General features: G+C 37.0%; 4 protein-coding genes and 1 long non-coding RNA gene across 9 annotated transcripts; 3 read left to right on the top strand and 2 right to left on the bottom strand.

The window, feature by feature from the left end:
* LOC104714343 (D-glycerate 3-kinase, chloroplastic) lies at positions 183-3,050 on the top strand. Of its 2 annotated transcripts, XM_010431673.1 has the most exons (12): positions 186-492; positions 837-1,222; positions 1,326-1,405; positions 1,485-1,536; positions 1,635-1,676; positions 1,773-1,851; positions 1,936-1,967; positions 2,083-2,151; positions 2,233-2,307; positions 2,390-2,506; positions 2,594-2,644; positions 2,747-3,050. In XM_010431673.1, exons 1-12 carry the CDS (start codon positions 258-260, stop codon positions 2,888-2,890), a joined length of 1,362 nt encoding a protein of 453 aa, XP_010429975.1. In that variant the 5' UTR covers positions 186-257; the 3' UTR covers positions 2,891-3,050. The 2 variants fall into 2 exon arrangements, with proteins under 2 accessions (XP_010429973.1, XP_010429975.1); XM_010431671.2 differs by having other exon boundaries at positions 183-492; positions 2,390-2,644.
* LOC104714342 (auxin-responsive protein IAA15-like) lies at positions 3,701-5,201 on the bottom strand. Of its 2 annotated transcripts, XM_010431670.2 has the most exons (4): positions 4,847-5,198; positions 4,543-4,733; positions 4,316-4,412; positions 3,701-4,112 (listed from the first exon to the last, which is right to left on the bottom strand). In XM_010431670.2, exons 1-4 carry the CDS (start codon positions 5,056-5,058, stop codon positions 4,067-4,069), a joined length of 546 nt encoding a protein of 181 aa, XP_010429972.1. In that variant the 5' UTR covers positions 5,059-5,198; the 3' UTR covers positions 3,701-4,066. The 2 variants fall into 2 exon arrangements, with proteins under 2 accessions (XP_010429972.1, XP_019085713.1); XM_019230168.1 differs by lacking the exons at positions 3,701-4,112; positions 4,316-4,412 and having other exon boundaries at positions 4,535-4,733; positions 4,847-5,201.
* Positions 7,214-17,244, top strand: LOC104714341. Its single transcript, XR_755823.1, has 2 exons — positions 7,214-7,253; positions 17,184-17,244. It is a non-coding gene; the product is annotated as an uncharacterized LOC104714341 (long non-coding RNA).
* LOC104714338 (E3 ubiquitin-protein ligase At1g63170-like) lies at positions 7,288-9,652 on the top strand. Of its 3 annotated transcripts, none has more exons than XM_010431662.2 (5): positions 7,288-7,790; positions 7,916-8,607; positions 8,689-8,814; positions 8,901-9,180; positions 9,328-9,652. In XM_010431662.2, the coding sequence occupies exons 2-5, from the start codon at positions 7,934-7,936 to the stop codon at positions 9,490-9,492; spliced, it is 1,245 nt and encodes a 414-aa protein (XP_010429964.1). In that variant the 5' UTR covers positions 7,288-7,790; positions 7,916-7,933; the 3' UTR covers positions 9,493-9,652. The 3 variants fall into 3 exon arrangements, with proteins under 3 accessions (XP_010429964.1, XP_010429961.1, XP_010429963.1); XM_010431659.2 differs by having other exon boundaries at positions 7,289-7,459; positions 7,791-8,607; XM_010431661.2 differs by having other exon boundaries at positions 7,290-7,412; positions 7,791-8,607.
* Positions 9,775-17,176, bottom strand: LOC104714340 (N-alpha-acetyltransferase 15, NatA auxiliary subunit). Its single transcript, XM_010431669.2, has 26 exons — positions 17,038-17,176; positions 16,353-16,431; positions 15,912-15,994; positions 15,658-15,807; positions 15,372-15,487; positions 14,949-15,054; positions 14,504-14,575; positions 14,299-14,414; positions 13,960-14,092; positions 13,708-13,785; positions 13,572-13,625; positions 13,398-13,468; positions 13,204-13,258; positions 12,989-13,084; positions 12,598-12,726; positions 12,418-12,500; positions 12,091-12,321; positions 11,858-11,981; positions 11,678-11,785; positions 11,446-11,577; positions 11,245-11,301; positions 11,019-11,116; positions 10,876-10,934; positions 10,676-10,787; positions 10,491-10,591; positions 9,775-10,303 (listed from the first exon to the last, which is right to left on the bottom strand). Exons 1-26 carry the CDS (start codon positions 17,086-17,088, stop codon positions 10,107-10,109), a joined length of 2,691 nt encoding a protein of 896 aa, XP_010429971.1. The 5' UTR covers positions 17,089-17,176; the 3' UTR covers positions 9,775-10,106.

Raw genomic sequence — 17,335 nt, 5'->3', positions numbered from 1 at the left:
AAAAAAAAAAAAAAAAAAAAAAAGAGTGTAAGAAAGAAGAAAAGTCAAAATGGACAGAGAGGACAGAGCATTAATGACACATTATCCCACGGGGAGGAATATGAATGACTCACATATTATGTGGCAAAGGAAGGAGATTGTTTTCTAAAAAAGAAAATAATAATTAAAAAATTATCAATTTGTTCTTCTTCTTCATTTGCTGATGTGTCGCTCTGCTTTGTGATAGAGAGAAGAGAAAAGGGGAGAAGGGGTCGAAAATGGCGGTGGCCATATCATCAAGTAGCTTGATATCATCGGCATGGCAAGCGACTCTTCAGCATTATAATAATCCCAGAGATTATCCACTAATTCCCCCGTGTCATTCTAATCCTATTTCCAATTCTTTTAATTTCAAAAGACAACAACGTCCTTCTTCTTCCAAATTTAACGACCATGTCCTCTCTTCTTCCTCCTCCAAGCTTTCTCCGATTCCTACCCTTTTCTCTTTCTCTGGTAAACCAATTCTTTTAATTTCTCTTTTAATCTTTGATTCCTCTTTATTGTTTTTTGTTTCAAAGTCTCTTCTTTTCGTCCTGTTTCTCTGATGAATTGTGTTTGGTTATTTGGAAATTTTAGTATAGAAAAATTGAATTTTGTATTCATTGGTTTGCGTTTTCGGCAGATTCCTCTCAAGGGTTTTAAAAAAAAAACAGATTTTTTGAGTTCGTGTGTTAAGGTTTATAGATTGTTTCATCTGTGTTGTCAGAGATCGTAATCTTAACTGCAACTTCAGGTTTTAAGATTGTTGTGGATAGAGTGATGATGATGACCTTCTTTTTTGCATTTTTTACGTGTAGGCTGTGGATGCTCGTGGATTCAGGACAATTCAATGGTTCATGATTATGCTACAAGTTATGGAGGGGACTCCAACAAATGCTACTCGTTACCAACAACAAAAACAGTTGATGTCTCTTCAGTTTCTGATCTTTTTGAGTTCATATGCTCCGGTCCTCTAGTTGACAAGATTGGTATTACTCCTGAAAGAGTTGGCCTTTCTATTGACAAATGGTTACTCTACGGCTCACAGCTCTGCAGACTCTTTCAGCTTAATGAGCTTAAGCTCACTATTCCTCAGAAAGCTAGGCTATACCACTACTATATTCCTGTTTTTATGTGGTGCGAAGATCAGATTGCTCTTCATAACTCCAAGTCTCATGATGGAGATGATGTTCCTCCATTAGTGGTACTACTAACTTGTTTTTTTTCTTTTCTCTTAAGTATAACCTCAAATTAAATGATGGGGTGGATCGAGAGATCTGATAGATGATGTGTGTTTGACAATGCAGATTGGATTTAGCGCGCCTCAAGGATGTGGCAAGACTACACTTGTGTTTGCACTTGATTATCTTTTCAAAACAACAAAAAGGTACAACTTGGTCTGCTGCAACTTAATTCTATCTTAGTCTGTGATTCTTATTACTAATACAAAGGCAATATTATGTCAGGAAGTCGGCGACAGTATCAATAGACGATTTTTACTTGACTGCACAAGGTCAGGTAAGATATCATTATATAAGGTTTTACTTGTAACCTCAGTTGTCTGGATGTTCTTTCTTCTCCGTTTCTTAGCTTCCATCCTTTTTTTATTTATTCAGACTGAATTGAGAGAAAATAATCCAGGGAATGCACTTCTAGAGGTAAACTCATCTTGATAATTCTCAGCATGTTTCTTTTTGTCAGTCTTTTCTTTAGTTTGACAATTATCGTCATGGAGTCTTCTTTGTATCCACCAGTATCGTGGAAATTCAGGAAGCCATGATCTGCAACTCTCTGTTGAAACACTAGAAGCCCTGACTAAACTGACCAAAGAAGGTTTGTTTCATCTTCATCTGTAGGGTTTTATTCTTGTTTTCTATTTTCTTTATTTACCGTTTTAAATTTTTTGATCATTAACAGGCATGAAGATGAAGGTACCTAGGTACGATAAGGTGAGTCACAGCTTTACATTATCTTCTCTGTTTCATCACTTTGTATCATGTACACGTAGAACGAAAACAGAGGAACCTGTTCTTAACTCTTTGATTCATTCTTATTTGGCTGCAGTCTGCCTATAGTGGGAGAGGTGACAGAGCTGATTCATCAACGTGGCCTGAAGTTGAAGGACCTCTTACGGTATTTACCATCTTTTCAAGTGTTCTGTTCAAGGTTACAAGGATATATAAGTCCATTAAAAAGATGTTTGATGATCTCCAGGTTATTCTCTTTGAGGGATGGATGCTTGGTTTTAAGCCTCTTCCAGCTGACGTTGTTAAAGCAGTTGATCCGCAGGTTATCTCAACTCCCTTTAAAACCAATAGAGTCGCGCTATGCAACACATGCTATAATGAAAACTCTCTTTCTCTTTCTGCAGCTGGAGATTGTGAATAAGAACCTTGAAGCGTATTATGACGTATGGGACAAGTACATCGATGCTTGGGTCGTCATCAAAATCCAGGACCCAAGTTATGTATACCGGTGGCGTCTTCAGGTTTGTATATCTGACAATAACAAAACCAATGGTGTTTTCGCTGCGTTTGTCTATACAAACCTGGGTTTTGTTTTTTGGTTTGAACAGGCGGAAATCGCCATGAGGCAGGCTGGCAAAGCTGGGATGTCGGATGAAGAGGTAATAAACTGTTTAGACTAATAATAAGTACACTATAGTAGTGGTTACAGAAGAAAACCCATTTGTTGTTGCTTTAAATGTTGAAATATACAATCTGTGTAGGTGAATGACTTTGTGTCGCGGTATTTGCCGGCGTATAAGGCCTATCTTCCAACTCTTTACGCGGAAGGACCAAGCGGCTCGGACCCAGACCGTGTACTTGCGATAGATATCGATGAAGAAAGGAACCCGATACTTGCAAACTGACAGAGATGCTGTCTCCATTGCCTTAAAAATGTATTACTCTTTGTATGTAAGAGAGAGTAAACACTACGCCAAACGTTTGGCATGCTATTTGTTACAGTACTATACTGAACATATATTATATATATTTTTTGATAATTTAATATTTGTTATTTTTTTTTAAGTTGTGGTCAGTAGTTGTATGTGTGAGATTTAGTGAAGCAGGAAAATCTTGTCTGTCTTGTCGATGTTATCATGTTTGGATCGTGCATGGTGGTCGGCACTGATTAAAAAGTGGTTGTGATTATTCACACTTTTGTTTGTACAGTGGTTTTTGAATAACAATTAAAAGTAACTAAAACAATATAGTTCGACGGCCAAAGAAGTTTGAAACATTTTTAGCATATACACTATATCATCAGAAATAAAATATCAAGGTATTATACAAGAGAGCTTTACTTACAGGTATGATCACATTGTTGACAATATTTATGCAATAGTGATCATAATCTTAAAGCTTTTCGAAGATCTGATGTGTATGTTTACGTTCTGTAAAGTAGAGACACTGTTCGCTTCACATCTAATTAAACTTCACACACCAAGTCACCAACCAAATTGAAAGTACCTTTATTAGTCTCACTATAGTGTGGATATGCTAAATCCAGTCTTCGTGAGACTTAAAGTGAATTTTCTAATCGGGTTTGAATTAATCTTCGTTTACTGTGAGAGCAAAGAACAAGTTCAGATAATTATGAATCGAGAAGATGATGTTGTTTCAATTCCATCAGAACGACAATATAATACAGTATTTGGTTTTAGAGTAAATTTCTAAGATGCAGCAATAAACTTTTCCTCAATATAAAAGCTTAATTTGTAACAAACATTGTAGCAAATCAAACATGAAACTGTAAATCCAAAACTAAATGTAGTAAAGTACTATTTAGATATAATAAATCTTCCATTTATGCGTCTCGTTCATATATATCTCCTGTGCATCTCCAACTTGGTAATTCGTATTGTATGTGTTGCTCAACTTTTTCACCTCTTGGTTTGGGATCGTATCATCTTCACAGCCTAGTTGATTAGCTTGAAGGAAGAGAAGAAAATAATGTAGGCATGCAGCAAAGCTTTCGCGTGATTGTCGAATCGCCCAAGAAAATAATTACTATATGAGGAAAATGAGTTGTACGTCTGTTTTCTCTATCTTTTCATCAACCTCATCCGTTTGCACGATTCCACAAACATCCTGCACAGTATCATCAGTCCCAAGGAAATTTAAGTTTCATTCACCAAAAATAGTGCTAATAATATATATATTTTTTTAAAAAAGGGTAATAAATTTGTTACTTTTTGGTTAAAAAGAGGTAAGAGTATTACATACAGTAATTAAGTTGAGAAAAAAAGGGAAAGTGTTAAAAAGCCAACACAAGTGTAATTAGGGGAACTCACATCCACGGCACATCTCCGACTAACATCCAGTCACCGTCCTTATCTTCGTAAGTAGCCACAAACTCGCCCTTCCTCTCCAACTCCGTCGTCACTTTACCTACCACCGTCCAAAAAACCCACTCTCAAAGTCAATTTACCATAATACCCTCCACTTCGTCAGTTCATCCAAACAAATCAAAATCAAAGTATATTTTTCTTTAACCCCTCTCTCTCTCTCGATCACTTACATATTGTTATTATCCCCTGAAACATGTTTTCTAGAGCGGTGAAAAGCTGACCGTAGCAATCGTACATCTCAAGATCAACTTTTCTGAGATACGCCGCTCCGTCCACTGCCACTTTCACGTATTTCCGCCTCACCGTCGTCGTCACTGTTTTCCTCGCCGTCGCTACCGGCGGCCACCCCACCAACTGGTCACTAAAACCAGGATTAAACAAAGATCAATTTAACATGCATATCTCTATATGTATGCATGTTACATATATGTACATGCAACGATAAAAAAAATTTTAAAAAATAGTACGCCGTACTTAGTTATCATGCTTGCGATATTATTATTATTCTCTTGGTCGTCTTTCATGAGTTTTAAATCACCGGTCTCGAGGAATTTACGTTTGTGTCCGTGCTTTTTTGGACCGTCCGATGTATTTGTCGGAGTGCCGGGCAAAGCTAGGGTCAGCTCAGTTCCTCCAAGATCACCACCGGAATCCGGCCTAACCCTGACGTATTCTTCCGGTGACATTAACTGTCGTCTCTCTATATATCTTCTTAATTTATTTATAAAAGTTTAAGGATAAAAGTGCGGAAAGTGATGAGACAATATGGCACTAAATTTTGGCTTGAGTGTGTATGAGACTGTAAAGGTTTCCAACTTTGGATTTTATAGTCGCTCTCTAGTCTCTATACTTAGTAAGCTAAAAACCTAGTGAACCCTACCTATAATGGACACGTTTCCTGTAACTGGCGGTTTTTATATCTCCACGAAAGCAAGTGAATTAGTTGGTGGTGATTAGCTTCTGCTTCGTGTGGTGTGGGCTCATTTATACTTAACTTAGCATGCATCTCCTAAACTGTCATTAGTGGATTAAAAATTGCGCATGTGTCTGTCGGACATCAATTTCAGTTCCATATAGTACAGTATGATATATCTTCTCGAATCTAGAGAGATCTTCAATAGTGTTATTTTTTTGTCTACACTTTCTTGTCACTTTCCAATTTAATTTCTCGATTAAAATTTCACCATTATATAAATAAATACACACACACATATATATATGTACTATCAATGTCAAAATAGTGCACTCCTAAATTATCCATCATCGTACAGCAACACACTATTTTAAGTAACCGTATTTTATTGGATCCAAACAAAAGAAGATTCTCGAAATATGATATTACTTGTGTATGAGATGGGATAGCTTAAATTCTGTTTTAACTTTATTTCCTATATATATATTTCATAATGATAGAATGATAAAGATCTGGAAGCAACATATACGCTAATTGTTATATTATCATTATCGTGTTCTAATTATAACCTTGCATGGACTCCTATTTTAAGATCCCAATTTATATATGCGTATGAAAAAAAAAATTTATTAAATAATTAGATGTTGAAACTGCTACATCAGTGTTGGAAAGGAAATAATAAAATGATGAACATAAACCAATGATGAAAATCATTTCTCAACCAAAAAAATTCATGCTCTGTGACAAATTAAGAGGAAGAAGAAGATAATTATCTGTATTTTAGTGAGAAAAGTTTTTAAAACTACTGTATTAAGTTAACAGTTTCTTTCATATCCGATATAAGTTATCTTTGAAACTGTGCGTATATAACAATAACAAGCCAATTTAATTTCAATTCTTATTTCAAATTAAAGTAGTATAGGTGATATCATAACAGTGAATAAAAGACACGAATCATAGAAAAAGGAGAAAAACGTTTTGAGACAAAAAGAAAAGAGCGGAACATAATTAATTACGAGTAGCAGGGGAATCACGTGACTCTGTTTCTTCATTGTGAAACATTAAAAAAAAAACAAAGATGGCTCTGTCTGTGACACTAAATTCTTAAGACCACAAATAAGGAAGCCCAAATGGGTCCTATTGGCGACACGTGGCGAATTTACCGGTTTACATTGACAAATCCGTGACCGGTAATTCCGGTCAGCCGTTCTTTCGTTTTGTTTTGTTTCGTTTCATTTATATATGATGCGATGCAGCGCATGGAATGAAACAGTTCTAACAAACTTACAGAACTTGGAACTCCTGTGAGAACATAATAAATGATGAATTTGAGGCATTGTGAGACTAATTTTTTATTGGACGAGTGTTAATAATAGAGATTTATTTAGACTTTTCTCTTTCGATTTTGATGTTTAAAAGGACATTTGCTCTCTTCTTTTTTTTTTTTTTCCTTTTTTTTAAAAATGAATCAAATGCGTACATGTTATGTAGTTTACCTTGTGACCTTGTGGATAGTTTAACAATAACATGACATGATAGTGGATTAGTGGTGAGTCTGGTGACACATAGAAGAATTGCGAAACTACTTAAAATCCATATCCTGTAGATAGATTAACAAAAAAAAAAAAACTACTAGTAAGAGTTAAGCCCAAACAAAGCCAGATTTCTTGTGATGGGTCAAGAAAACATCATATGGGCTGGGCTCTATATGGACTTCACTCGTTCAATTTATTAGCAGCTTACCCTTTTTTTTTCTTATCTCTTTTTCCAGTTTTTGTATTTTGTCAGGAAGGAGAATTAGCTAAATGAGGTAATTAAGTGAAGAACTCACCTTCTAAACAAGGAGTAAGATATGACCGTCGGATCAGAGAAGATCCAACGGTTTAGAATATTGCAATAACGAAATCTAGTCAAGTAATCTCATGAGAGAGAGAGAGAGAGAGAGAGAGAGAGAGAGAGAGAGAGAGAGTGTTATTACTTATTAGTAAAACAACAAAAATCACACTCTATCTATCTTCTCCCAAATTACTGCCAAAGCAAAAGCTGAAATAATATCAGCTGCCGATTCATAATTTTGTCTTTAGGCTCAGGAATGAAGAAGAAGAAGAGCACAAGCTACAACTACTAGTAAGAAGAATTCAACAACCGCAGCTTTTTCAATTTTGGACCTTTTGGTAATCATTGAAAGACCGCAGCTTCACCAATTCATTCTTTATCTTCGACTCTTCTTCTTCATCATATTTTCGATTCTTTTGCCAAGTCCGGATTTGTGTTTCAGGACCCTAATTTTATGCAAAGTTTGCTTTTTTATTTTTCTTCTTCTTTGGTTTTGGGGTTTTTAATCAAGATCAGAATTTTATGGATTTGAAAGAGTCAAAATTGTTTGGTGGGTCTTACTCCAAGTTGGATTTTCTTTGTTTTTTGTTATTGAGTTAGGGTTTCCTCTGATGATCCTAAAAGCTATTTGCTTTCTCCTCATGGTCTTCTTCTCTGTGCTGTAACCAGGTGAACCGTTTTACCATTTCTTCTTCTGCCTCTTGTTACGACTTTACATTGGGCTTTCGTGAACGAACGAACGAACAGTAATGCTTTGGAGATATATATTTTGCTGAGAATTTGTTAGTTTTCAGTTTTCGACTTGGATTTAGATGGATGTTTCTTCAACTGGACGACCAACTACATCCCAAACTGATCAAGATCCTTTGTTAATGGACCTCAATAACCCTGATCACATCGTTGATATCACTAGCATTGACTCTTCATCAAGATCTTCCATCGATGACTTAACTCCTCACCTTGTTGAACAAGAGACAACATCATCATCATCATCATCATCAAATGGTGGTACACGACACTTGCCCCATCCATCTCCGTTGACTCCTCCTCAGCAGAGATCAACAACAACTTCTTCTAGGAGAGGAGATGATGCCAATGCTCGCCCTAGGAGTCCTTTGAATTCTGGCCTTTGGATCTCTGTTGAGTTAGTTGTCACTGTGGCTCAAATTGTTGCTGCCATAGTTGTTATGGTTCTCGCTAAAGATGAACATCCAGAAGCGCCGTTGTTTACTTGGGTCGTTGGATATACTTCTGGCTGTATTGCCACTCTCCCTATTCTCTATTGGCGTTTTCGCACTTATAACCGAAGTACAGGGCAAGATTCTTCACAACGTGCTACTACCTCTTCTCAAGGCAATAATAATAACCCTTCAGAGTCCACACCTTATACTGCCGTCTCAGTTGCTCAAGCAGCAGATGAAGAAAACGGCACCGAGTTGAGTGCAGCTCCTAGAAACAATCAAGTTAGGGAAAGCTTAAGAACAAGGTACGCATAGCTTTTTTTATTTTATTTTGATTGGTTTGGTTAGCTAAGAAATCGAAATTGATAAGTGTTTGTGACTTGCAGACTCAACGGTCTGGTGGACCACTTCAAGATGGCCATTGATTGTTTCTTTGCGGTGTGGTTTGTTGTGGGGAATGTATGGATATTTGGAGGTCACTCATCTCCTTCTGATTCTCCTAAACTGTACAGGTACACTCCCTCTCCACTTCATCCTCTCGTATGTCTCCGATTGAACTCTTAGCACTCATGTTTTTTTGTTTGGTTGGGCCCTGCAGGTTATGTATAGCGTTCCTTACTTTTAGTTGCATTGGATATGCAATGCCATTCATACTATGTGCAACCATATGCTGTTGTTTGCCTTGCTTAATCTCTGTTCTCGGATTTCGAGAGAACTTCTCACAAACTAGAGGAGCCACTGCAGAGGCCATCAACACACTGCCTGTCTACAGGTTCAAATCAAAAAGTAGAAATGATTTGGAATTTTCAGAGGAAGGTGAAGGTGGGTTTCTTCTGTTGGGATCCCAAAAGAAACGTCTTATATCAGGGGAGGATGCCGTAAGTAATTACCACTCAGATCTCTTTAGTGTCGGCTGTGGTCACATTTGACTTAGTAGTAGTTTAAGTCAATTGTACATAGGAGTACAATGTGCCTAGTTAGCCCTATGTTCAACTATTAACTATTGTCTGCATTTGGTTTTGCAGAGCTGTTGCATCTGCTTGACTAGATATGGAGATGACGAAGAAGTAAGAGAGCTGCCATGCTCACATGTCTTCCATGTAGATTGTGTAGATAAATGGCTTAAAATCAATGCGACTTGCCCTCTCTGTAAAAATGAGGTCGGAGAAAGCAGCAGTGCTTCCTCATAGACAAAAGCTGAGGCAAAGAGAGAGTGCAGATTGGATTTGGACCCGTCGTCTTCGATGTGTATAGACTTAAAAACTTGTATAGTTGAGTTGCTGTTTATTCATTTTGTTTGTTGATGAGATGTAACTTTCCAAATCAATAAAATTTCAAATAATGTGTTAATGCAAGAACGTAGATAAGAAAAAAGTAACACCAGCAAAAAAAATGTAACACCACGCTCATCAAATCAAAAATTTTCAGATATGTCAAGAAGCTTAAACAGATATTGTAGTGGGGAAAATAAATAATGTGGAGAAACCGAACAAAAAAAAAAGAAGTTAAAAGGGTACAACATTAAAAAAGCTAGAAGCATCCTCTTAAAGGAAGTGTCGAGAGGGAAAGAAAACGAAAAAAGAAGACAAGACTCTCTTTGTGGCATTTGTTCTTCAAACATTGAAACCCAGCCTTGTATAGGAAAACAATTATACACATTTGGCATGTTACAAACTCCACACCTCTGCGAAAGATTCACTAAATCTCAAGTTTGATTCGGGTCTGAAATAATGGATCTCATTCCATCTTTTGTAAATTATCTCCTGGGTTGCTTTTGCTTCTTATTTGATAACTAAGAGGTCCTTCAGGTTGAGATTGAGAGATTCTTCAATGAGAGTTGTCCGTCGCTCAACTCAGTCTGACCCATTGGATGGTTTGGCATGTCACCATTCTCATTGCTCTTACGAGATGAGTTGTACACTGAATCAGGCATCACTGAGCTCCGCTTGCCTTCAAAGTGAGTGGAACAGGGAAAATACTCGGCGCAGCGTGATTTCCATCCTGAAAATTGTACCCAACACCCGGCTTATCACTTCAAAGCAACTTAATACTTCTATACCCTAAGGACTTTACTATCATGAAAGTGTGCTGATGTGTTCATAAAACCAACCAGACGCAATAAATCAAAATGCACTCGCAGATAAGCAATATTGGTGCAGAGAGTACAGTAAAGATGTTTAATGCTTACTGGCGGCAGCTTCCGAGTCGAGGAGAACTGTGTCTAGGAGCTTATGAATGGCTATACAGTCTTTGAGTTTCCATTCTCTTGCTGGTCCTGGAGCTCCATTTCTGAACATGGACAACCGATGTTAAACATACCAAAAAAACAGAGATCAAGGAATCATAAGGTATATGTGTTTGATGGAGCATTACGTTTGAACCACTTTATTGGTTGAGTCTTCAATTATTTTGATAGCCTCGGTTTTCTTGCTTGGATCTAAAAGGTACAGCATTTCTGCGTATGCAGCTCTGTGCACCAAAGAATCTGCGTAGTTAAATGCAAATGTTACCATCTTAGATATCAGACAGTGTAATCTCTCCATGAGAGTAAATGTAATCAATTTGATTTGCACCTTCGTGTCTACCAAGAAACTCTTTGTTTGCCTCCATTAGTGATTTATTCTGCAATTGACTAGAATGCAAACGAATAGATAATTTATCACACATGTGAAATACAAAAGTAACAGTCAGATTGGATAATAGTTCAAGTAGTCACCTGATTGATGGCCGCTCCGCCTCTAGGAAACTCCAACGAAGTTTCTCAGCTGCAGTCGTTGGAGCACTTGCCGATCCTGTCTTGAGAAAGAATTTAACCTGTCATCAAAATTCAAAAGTATAAGCCACAAACATATAACTCTTGAAGGGCAAACATTATAATCCCTTCTGTCCTTTAAATTACTAAACTACTCCTTAAAACATCACATGTTGCACAGATTTCATACCAAGGAACGATGTGAATCAGGGTTCTCCGCATCCAATATAAGCAATTGCTTGACCGCCTGAAGAATGAAAAAATGAGAGGAAAGCCGTTAGAATACTTGGAAAAAGTATACTATAAAAAACATGATAGATCCTTTGCACCAAAAGAAAAACGGAAGAAACATGATAGCTTGAATAAGGAACTAAATCAGTTAATCAGTTACCTGGAATGCACGTATAATCTTCTGTTTTCTCATATTGACCTCAAAGGAAAGTAGATGCGTCTCCAACGAATTAGGTGAATGAGTCTGGAGTAGTCTCAAGTACTTTGAAGCCTCTGCCATTGGCTCTTCAACCTGTAAAGATTAAGTTCTTTAGTTAGCCATATTAAAGTAAAGATTCATGATACAGTTGCGGTGACGATTAAGATATCATACAAATAAAGCAAACAACAACCTGAATTAACTTCTGCCCATGAGGATCTGGATCTACAGGTTTCACATTTCGCTTGCCAGACTTAGAGGCACCACCGGCAGTTGATTCTTCACTCTTACTCTCAGCTTCCTGAAACGAAGAAGAACACTCTTAAGCCATCTTAGTGTCAATTCACTCTTCAAAACACTGAAAAACACCTACTTTCTTAGCTCGGGCTTCTGCCTTTTTCTGCTTCTTGATTTTCTTCTTTTGAGCAGGAGCCAACTTTGACATTTCATCTTCTTCAGCAGTTGACTTGGGAGAGTCATGCAATTTCAGGTAGCACCTGAACATCAGGCCGAGAGGTAAATGAAACTACAGTTAAATGGAACCTATTCATGCATCCACACAGTAGATACTGTCGCTAGACTACATTTATGCAACAAATAGTTCACCTGATTGCTCTGATTGCTGCTTTGTGGAAATATGGGAATGAGTGTAATCGGTCTTGGAATTTAAGCATGTCAACATATGAACGCAACGTCATTTTTCTTAAGCAATATGAGTGGAAATCAAATTGATCTTCAGAAATGTCAGCATAGTGCTTCTCCACAGCCAAAAACTTCTTGAGAGCACGTCCAAGATCACCCTGGCGGAAGTAACTATCCCCAGATGCAAGATCATACCTTTAACAAAATAAGATAAAAAGACAGCCACTAGGAAGATTTATGACTGGTCAATTATACATATGCAAAAATACTCAGGGTTCTATAGAGCCATACCACATGCACTGCATGTCATGAAGATTGTTGAGCTGATCCCCCTCTTTTGTAAATAAAACAGCAGTTTTCTCAGCCAAAGGCACCTTCAACAGGAAAGTTCACAGAATGGAGAATTAGAATTGAGGCTTAACGACAAAAGACATAACCATAACAATATAATACAAAACCGAGATGTAAAACCTGATCAGCTTGCAACATACGCTTAACGCATTCACTGTTTATATAGCGATCTGCTAGGTCCATGCCTCTAGCTTCATCGGCAAGTGCAGCAGCGGCAGTCAAATCTCCTGCATGCTTCATTATTCGGCTCTGTTGAGAGAAACAAGTACAAGCGTTAAGAAGAAACAAGAACATCCTCATACAAAAAGATAACCTGATACACAGTGTGCAGACATCAGACAAATTCTGATAACCCGATCGCAATAACTAAAGAAATAAAAACCCAACCACCCAGTCAAATAAGTTTTGAAAATGTGTCTCTATACATAGTGCAAGCAGCGATAGTGACATACTACAAACTGATGGATTAAAAACTTATGAAAGGATTTTTGGCCATGATAAACAGGGATACCTTAACGGAGTACAGATCAATAACTGTCGGCGTATGAGCAATGGCTTCGTCAATTTTACAGATCGCAACATCATATTGACTACGCTTGTCATAATGCTGAATTTTGAAAAGAAGAAAATGTATTACAATAAACACACACAAAACATCAAACGTAAAATTGTTAATTTATTAAGAGAATTAATAAGAGAATTAAGACAGTAGTAGCAACAGTGAACCTGAGCCAAGAAAAACAATGTCCACAATAGTGTGGAAGGAGGCTCTTTCACATCACTGCATCAATTAAGAATTAAACAAAAGAATGGACTGATCATCACTAACTTTAATAACATTTCAGTTGCTTTTGTATATAATAAATATATTAGATGATGAAAATTCAGTGACTACTTCAGTAATGAATTCAGTTGTATACCTTCCAGGGTAACTTCCGGTAGTCCTAATCGAATGTTCCATCTCAACAACTAATTGCTCCAATATATCAGGCTGGATAACAAAATAAGTATTAGAACATATATAGAAACGTATGGTGAAGCCAGATCAATGAAATTGGAGACAGCATGCTCCAGGACAAAGCAGTGCAACTAACCTTGCGAGGGTGATCATACAGAGAAGACAGATCAGAAAATAATGAAGGAACACCCTGAGACAAGTATCAAGACATATAAAAACCTGTTTATTAGAGAAATGTCAAAACAAAGAGACTCAAGGGCACGAAAAGATACCTTTGTCAATAGAGGTTTAATGTAGTTTGCTACAGCCTCCTTAAAGTTTTCATCTTGCAGAAAATCCAATGGTATCCTCTGAAATGAGGAAATAGAAAATAAGTAAATAACTTATCCCCACTTCTCGAATTTCACGTATCAGCGGCCAAAACTTATCGGACGAGTGTAAACTGGCTAGCCAGTAAGTTCCCTATGAGGTAGAAGAATTTTAGAATATGTATGACCAACAGGCACTCATATGCCTTATCTCACCTTAACAGCGGATGACCTAGTGTACTGCTCACTTAGAGACTGGTACAAGGCATTTAACTTCTCAATCTGGTCGGAAGAATATTGACCACATTCTGAATATAATCCAAGGCATTTTTGGAGGCCTTCATAATATCTGAAAAAATGAGGAATGCACTTTTATTTGTTTAGAAAAATTGACAGTGCCCAAAAATATATAGAAGCCTTTGAGAATGTCAAAGGTAAGGACAGTCAATTGTATGCTAAAATTAATGAAGCAGAGCAAATAGATGTGACAATAGAGAAAAACGAAAAATATACAGCTAATCGTTCTAGAATGACTTGAAGTGCAACGTAAAAAACCTGTAATTGTCAGGGTTCATGGAAAGCAAAACCCTGTAGAGTTTAGTGGCTTCTTCTAGATGACCAAGCTTTGACAAAAGAGATACCTCTTGTTCTTTGTAAGACAATTTATCAACCTGGAAACAACCAAACGAGAAATGTTAAATTTACTATGTGTGTATCCTATGAATCCAAATATATTGCACTATAAGTTTGATGAACTTACTATTTTCGGCTGTTTTTTGCGCAACTCCTCAAGAGCTTTGTCAAAAGAACCACTCTCCTCAAGCAAGGAAACCTGGAAGGAAAGAAAAATCCAGCTGTGATTTCCTGCAGCTACAGATATCAAAACTGTGCTACTGCCAAATGTAGGTTGCTCAGACAGAGAAGTGTCAGGAGAAAGAGTGAACAGAGCACCACCATTGCAGGTGGCTTGGAAAGACGTTGCAAGGTTCATATTAAACACTTCTTGTGAGAGGTAGGCTTTTGTCACAAAGGAATACATGTATGATTCAAGCAGTCATACTTTTATCAACCAACTTGAACTTTTGGTATTTTCATTCAGAGATAAATGTATGAAACCAGTTTACGGTAAGCATGATTTTTCAGGGAATAAAAACTAGAAAGACTACAATCAAGGTATGATACTTGTAAAAATTTCTGCTTGATACCTTGTAAAGAATCATTTCAGTATGTTCGATTAGCTCGTTCTCAGGAGGATAATCATCCTCTAAGGTACCTTCATACGCTTCCAAAATTTCAACAGCTTTCGAAGCACTGGTTTCAGAAAAGATAAAACAAGTTAAGAGGGTAGGTTGATATATATGGGAAGCTTTTACGAGTCAAAAGAATAAAGCTCACAGAATTCTACTGAATGTTTATTGGTATATTATTTCCTAAAACTGATGTACGATTCGTGCCAACAAAGGCATACGCCACTTGCTCCTTAAGTGTTCAAGACTACAATTGCAAATCGTATGGATATACCAGCACATTAACCAGCTAGCAAATAGTTCAAAGAAGGAAAACTAGCATTCCATTTAATTGAGTAAAGTGAAGCAACATATTTAGATTTAAGGGGTCAAGGACCATACTTTGCGTTTAAATGCTGGGAGACTGCAAAGCCGATCCAGTTCATTCGGTGATTAGGCTTTAAAGTCAAAAGCTGTTGCCTGGTCTCAACAAAACCGGATAAGTCACGCATTTGTGCCTAGAAATAAGAAAAGAAACAATATGATAAACTGTTAAAGCATCAACAGCGATTAATCAAGGAACAAGCTTACACAAAGTAACAGTAAGAAAATAAGAATTGCCATCAGCTTTGAGAAAAATTTGTACACCTAATAAATTCATCTAAATCGATTTCTTCCCCATAATTACCTGTAAGAGTGAGAGGTCTCTGAGTATTTCAAGGTTATCAGGATCTATTCGAAGAGCATTTCGATAGCATTTGATGGCCTCTCTATACTCTCTGTCTGACCGGTAAAGAAGACCAAGCACGTGCCAGCAAACATGACTTTTGATATCATTCTGCGTGAAAAAGAAAGTATAAAAATCTTATGTTACCCTGAAAGAGCATACCATGTTTGGAAACTAAGGAATGAGGTTGTGATTATTGTAGAGCATATTCGAACCTTCACTCCAAGCCGAACAAGCTCATATGCTTCAGTTTTGCGGTCCATACAGTTTAGAGTCAGTCCTTTCATCGATAAGGTCTCTGGAATTCATAGAAATTAAAAGCGACAAGTCTTAAAAGAAGGAAAAGAACAATTAAAGGGTTGAAAAATAATGCAGTAAAAACAGAACCATTCAGCAGAAGCAAAAACTGTGTTAAACACAAAGCAGAACAGACCTCAACTAAAGAAATAAACAATACCAGAATTTCCGTTTCATCATTACATGATCATACACTACTGCCTAATACTAAGAAATTAATTTATTTGCTTTATTAAGGAACAAATTCATAAATTAGAGACTAGACCAACAAGTCGTTTCATTTTAGGACAATGAGATAATAACACTAAACCACAAAAGATAGAAGGAGAGTTTAAGAATTTTGATAGAATACAAGTCACCTCCATGATCAGGAAACTTTTTTAATATGGCATCAGCTGCCTTCAGTCCTTTCTTGTACTGCTTAGTCTCATATGATTTCTGCATTATGAGATCACTCAGAAATCAGAATAATTATATATTTACTAAAACACCTTAGGAAAATACATTAAAAAAAAAATGTAAACTATTCAGAAGCAGGTTGAACAATATACTAGTAAAAACCAAAACCCTAAGCTAAAGATATCCGAGATTGAGTTATATAATTAACTAGTTTTCCGAGCAAGTGTGAAACAATATATGTATTCTTAAAGCTGGGATTTCATGTTCCACAAAGTAAATTAAGAATCTGTGAGCTTAAAACTCGACCAGGTCTCAATATCAGCATGTGTCAAAGATCCTAGGCGACTAAAGAAGCCCAGAAGCAATCAAGGTCACTAGGGTCTAACAGTAGTCAAAGTAATTGAAGCTAAGAAGTACATCAAATTAACATTAGACGAATTTAAGGAACCCAGTTTACTTCACACATGTCAACTATTGAATTGACCCAACACATTGACGGTTAACTATAAATTTTAGGGTTTAACAGAGCAGATAAAACTCATCGTAATCTAATTTGTGCTGACTAGAAGAATCACAATCGCATGTTTTTAAGACAAGGTAAACAAAATAAAAACTGAGAGATAAACAGCGGGAATCGGAACATACGACGATGAGCTTGAATAGGTTGGCCTCTTTGGTAGGAAGCGAAGCCCCCATTATGTTGCGCTACTGGGAGAAGCTCGAGACGAAGAAGAAGTAGAAAGAAGATGTTCTTCTTCGCGACTTTGATAGGCAGAGAGAGAGAGAGAGAGGGGGCGTACTATCCGCTTCAACCCTACTGCGAAACAAAGAAGGCACAAACTCTCTCTATACAAAAACCCAATAAGGTATAACAAATTAGGGTCTTTTCTTCAATCCTTTTCATCTATCCTAACCATATCGGTTACATATTTCCGGTTTAAAT

The sequence above is a fragment of the Camelina sativa genome, chromosome 9, assembly GCF_000633955.1.
Source record: "Camelina sativa cultivar DH55 chromosome 9, Cs, whole genome shotgun sequence".
Classification (NCBI taxonomy): domain Eukaryota; kingdom Viridiplantae; phylum Streptophyta; class Magnoliopsida; order Brassicales; family Brassicaceae; genus Camelina; species Camelina sativa.
The sequence above is the reverse complement of the archived record's forward strand: the minus strand, read 5'-3'. Positions and strand labels throughout refer to the sequence as shown.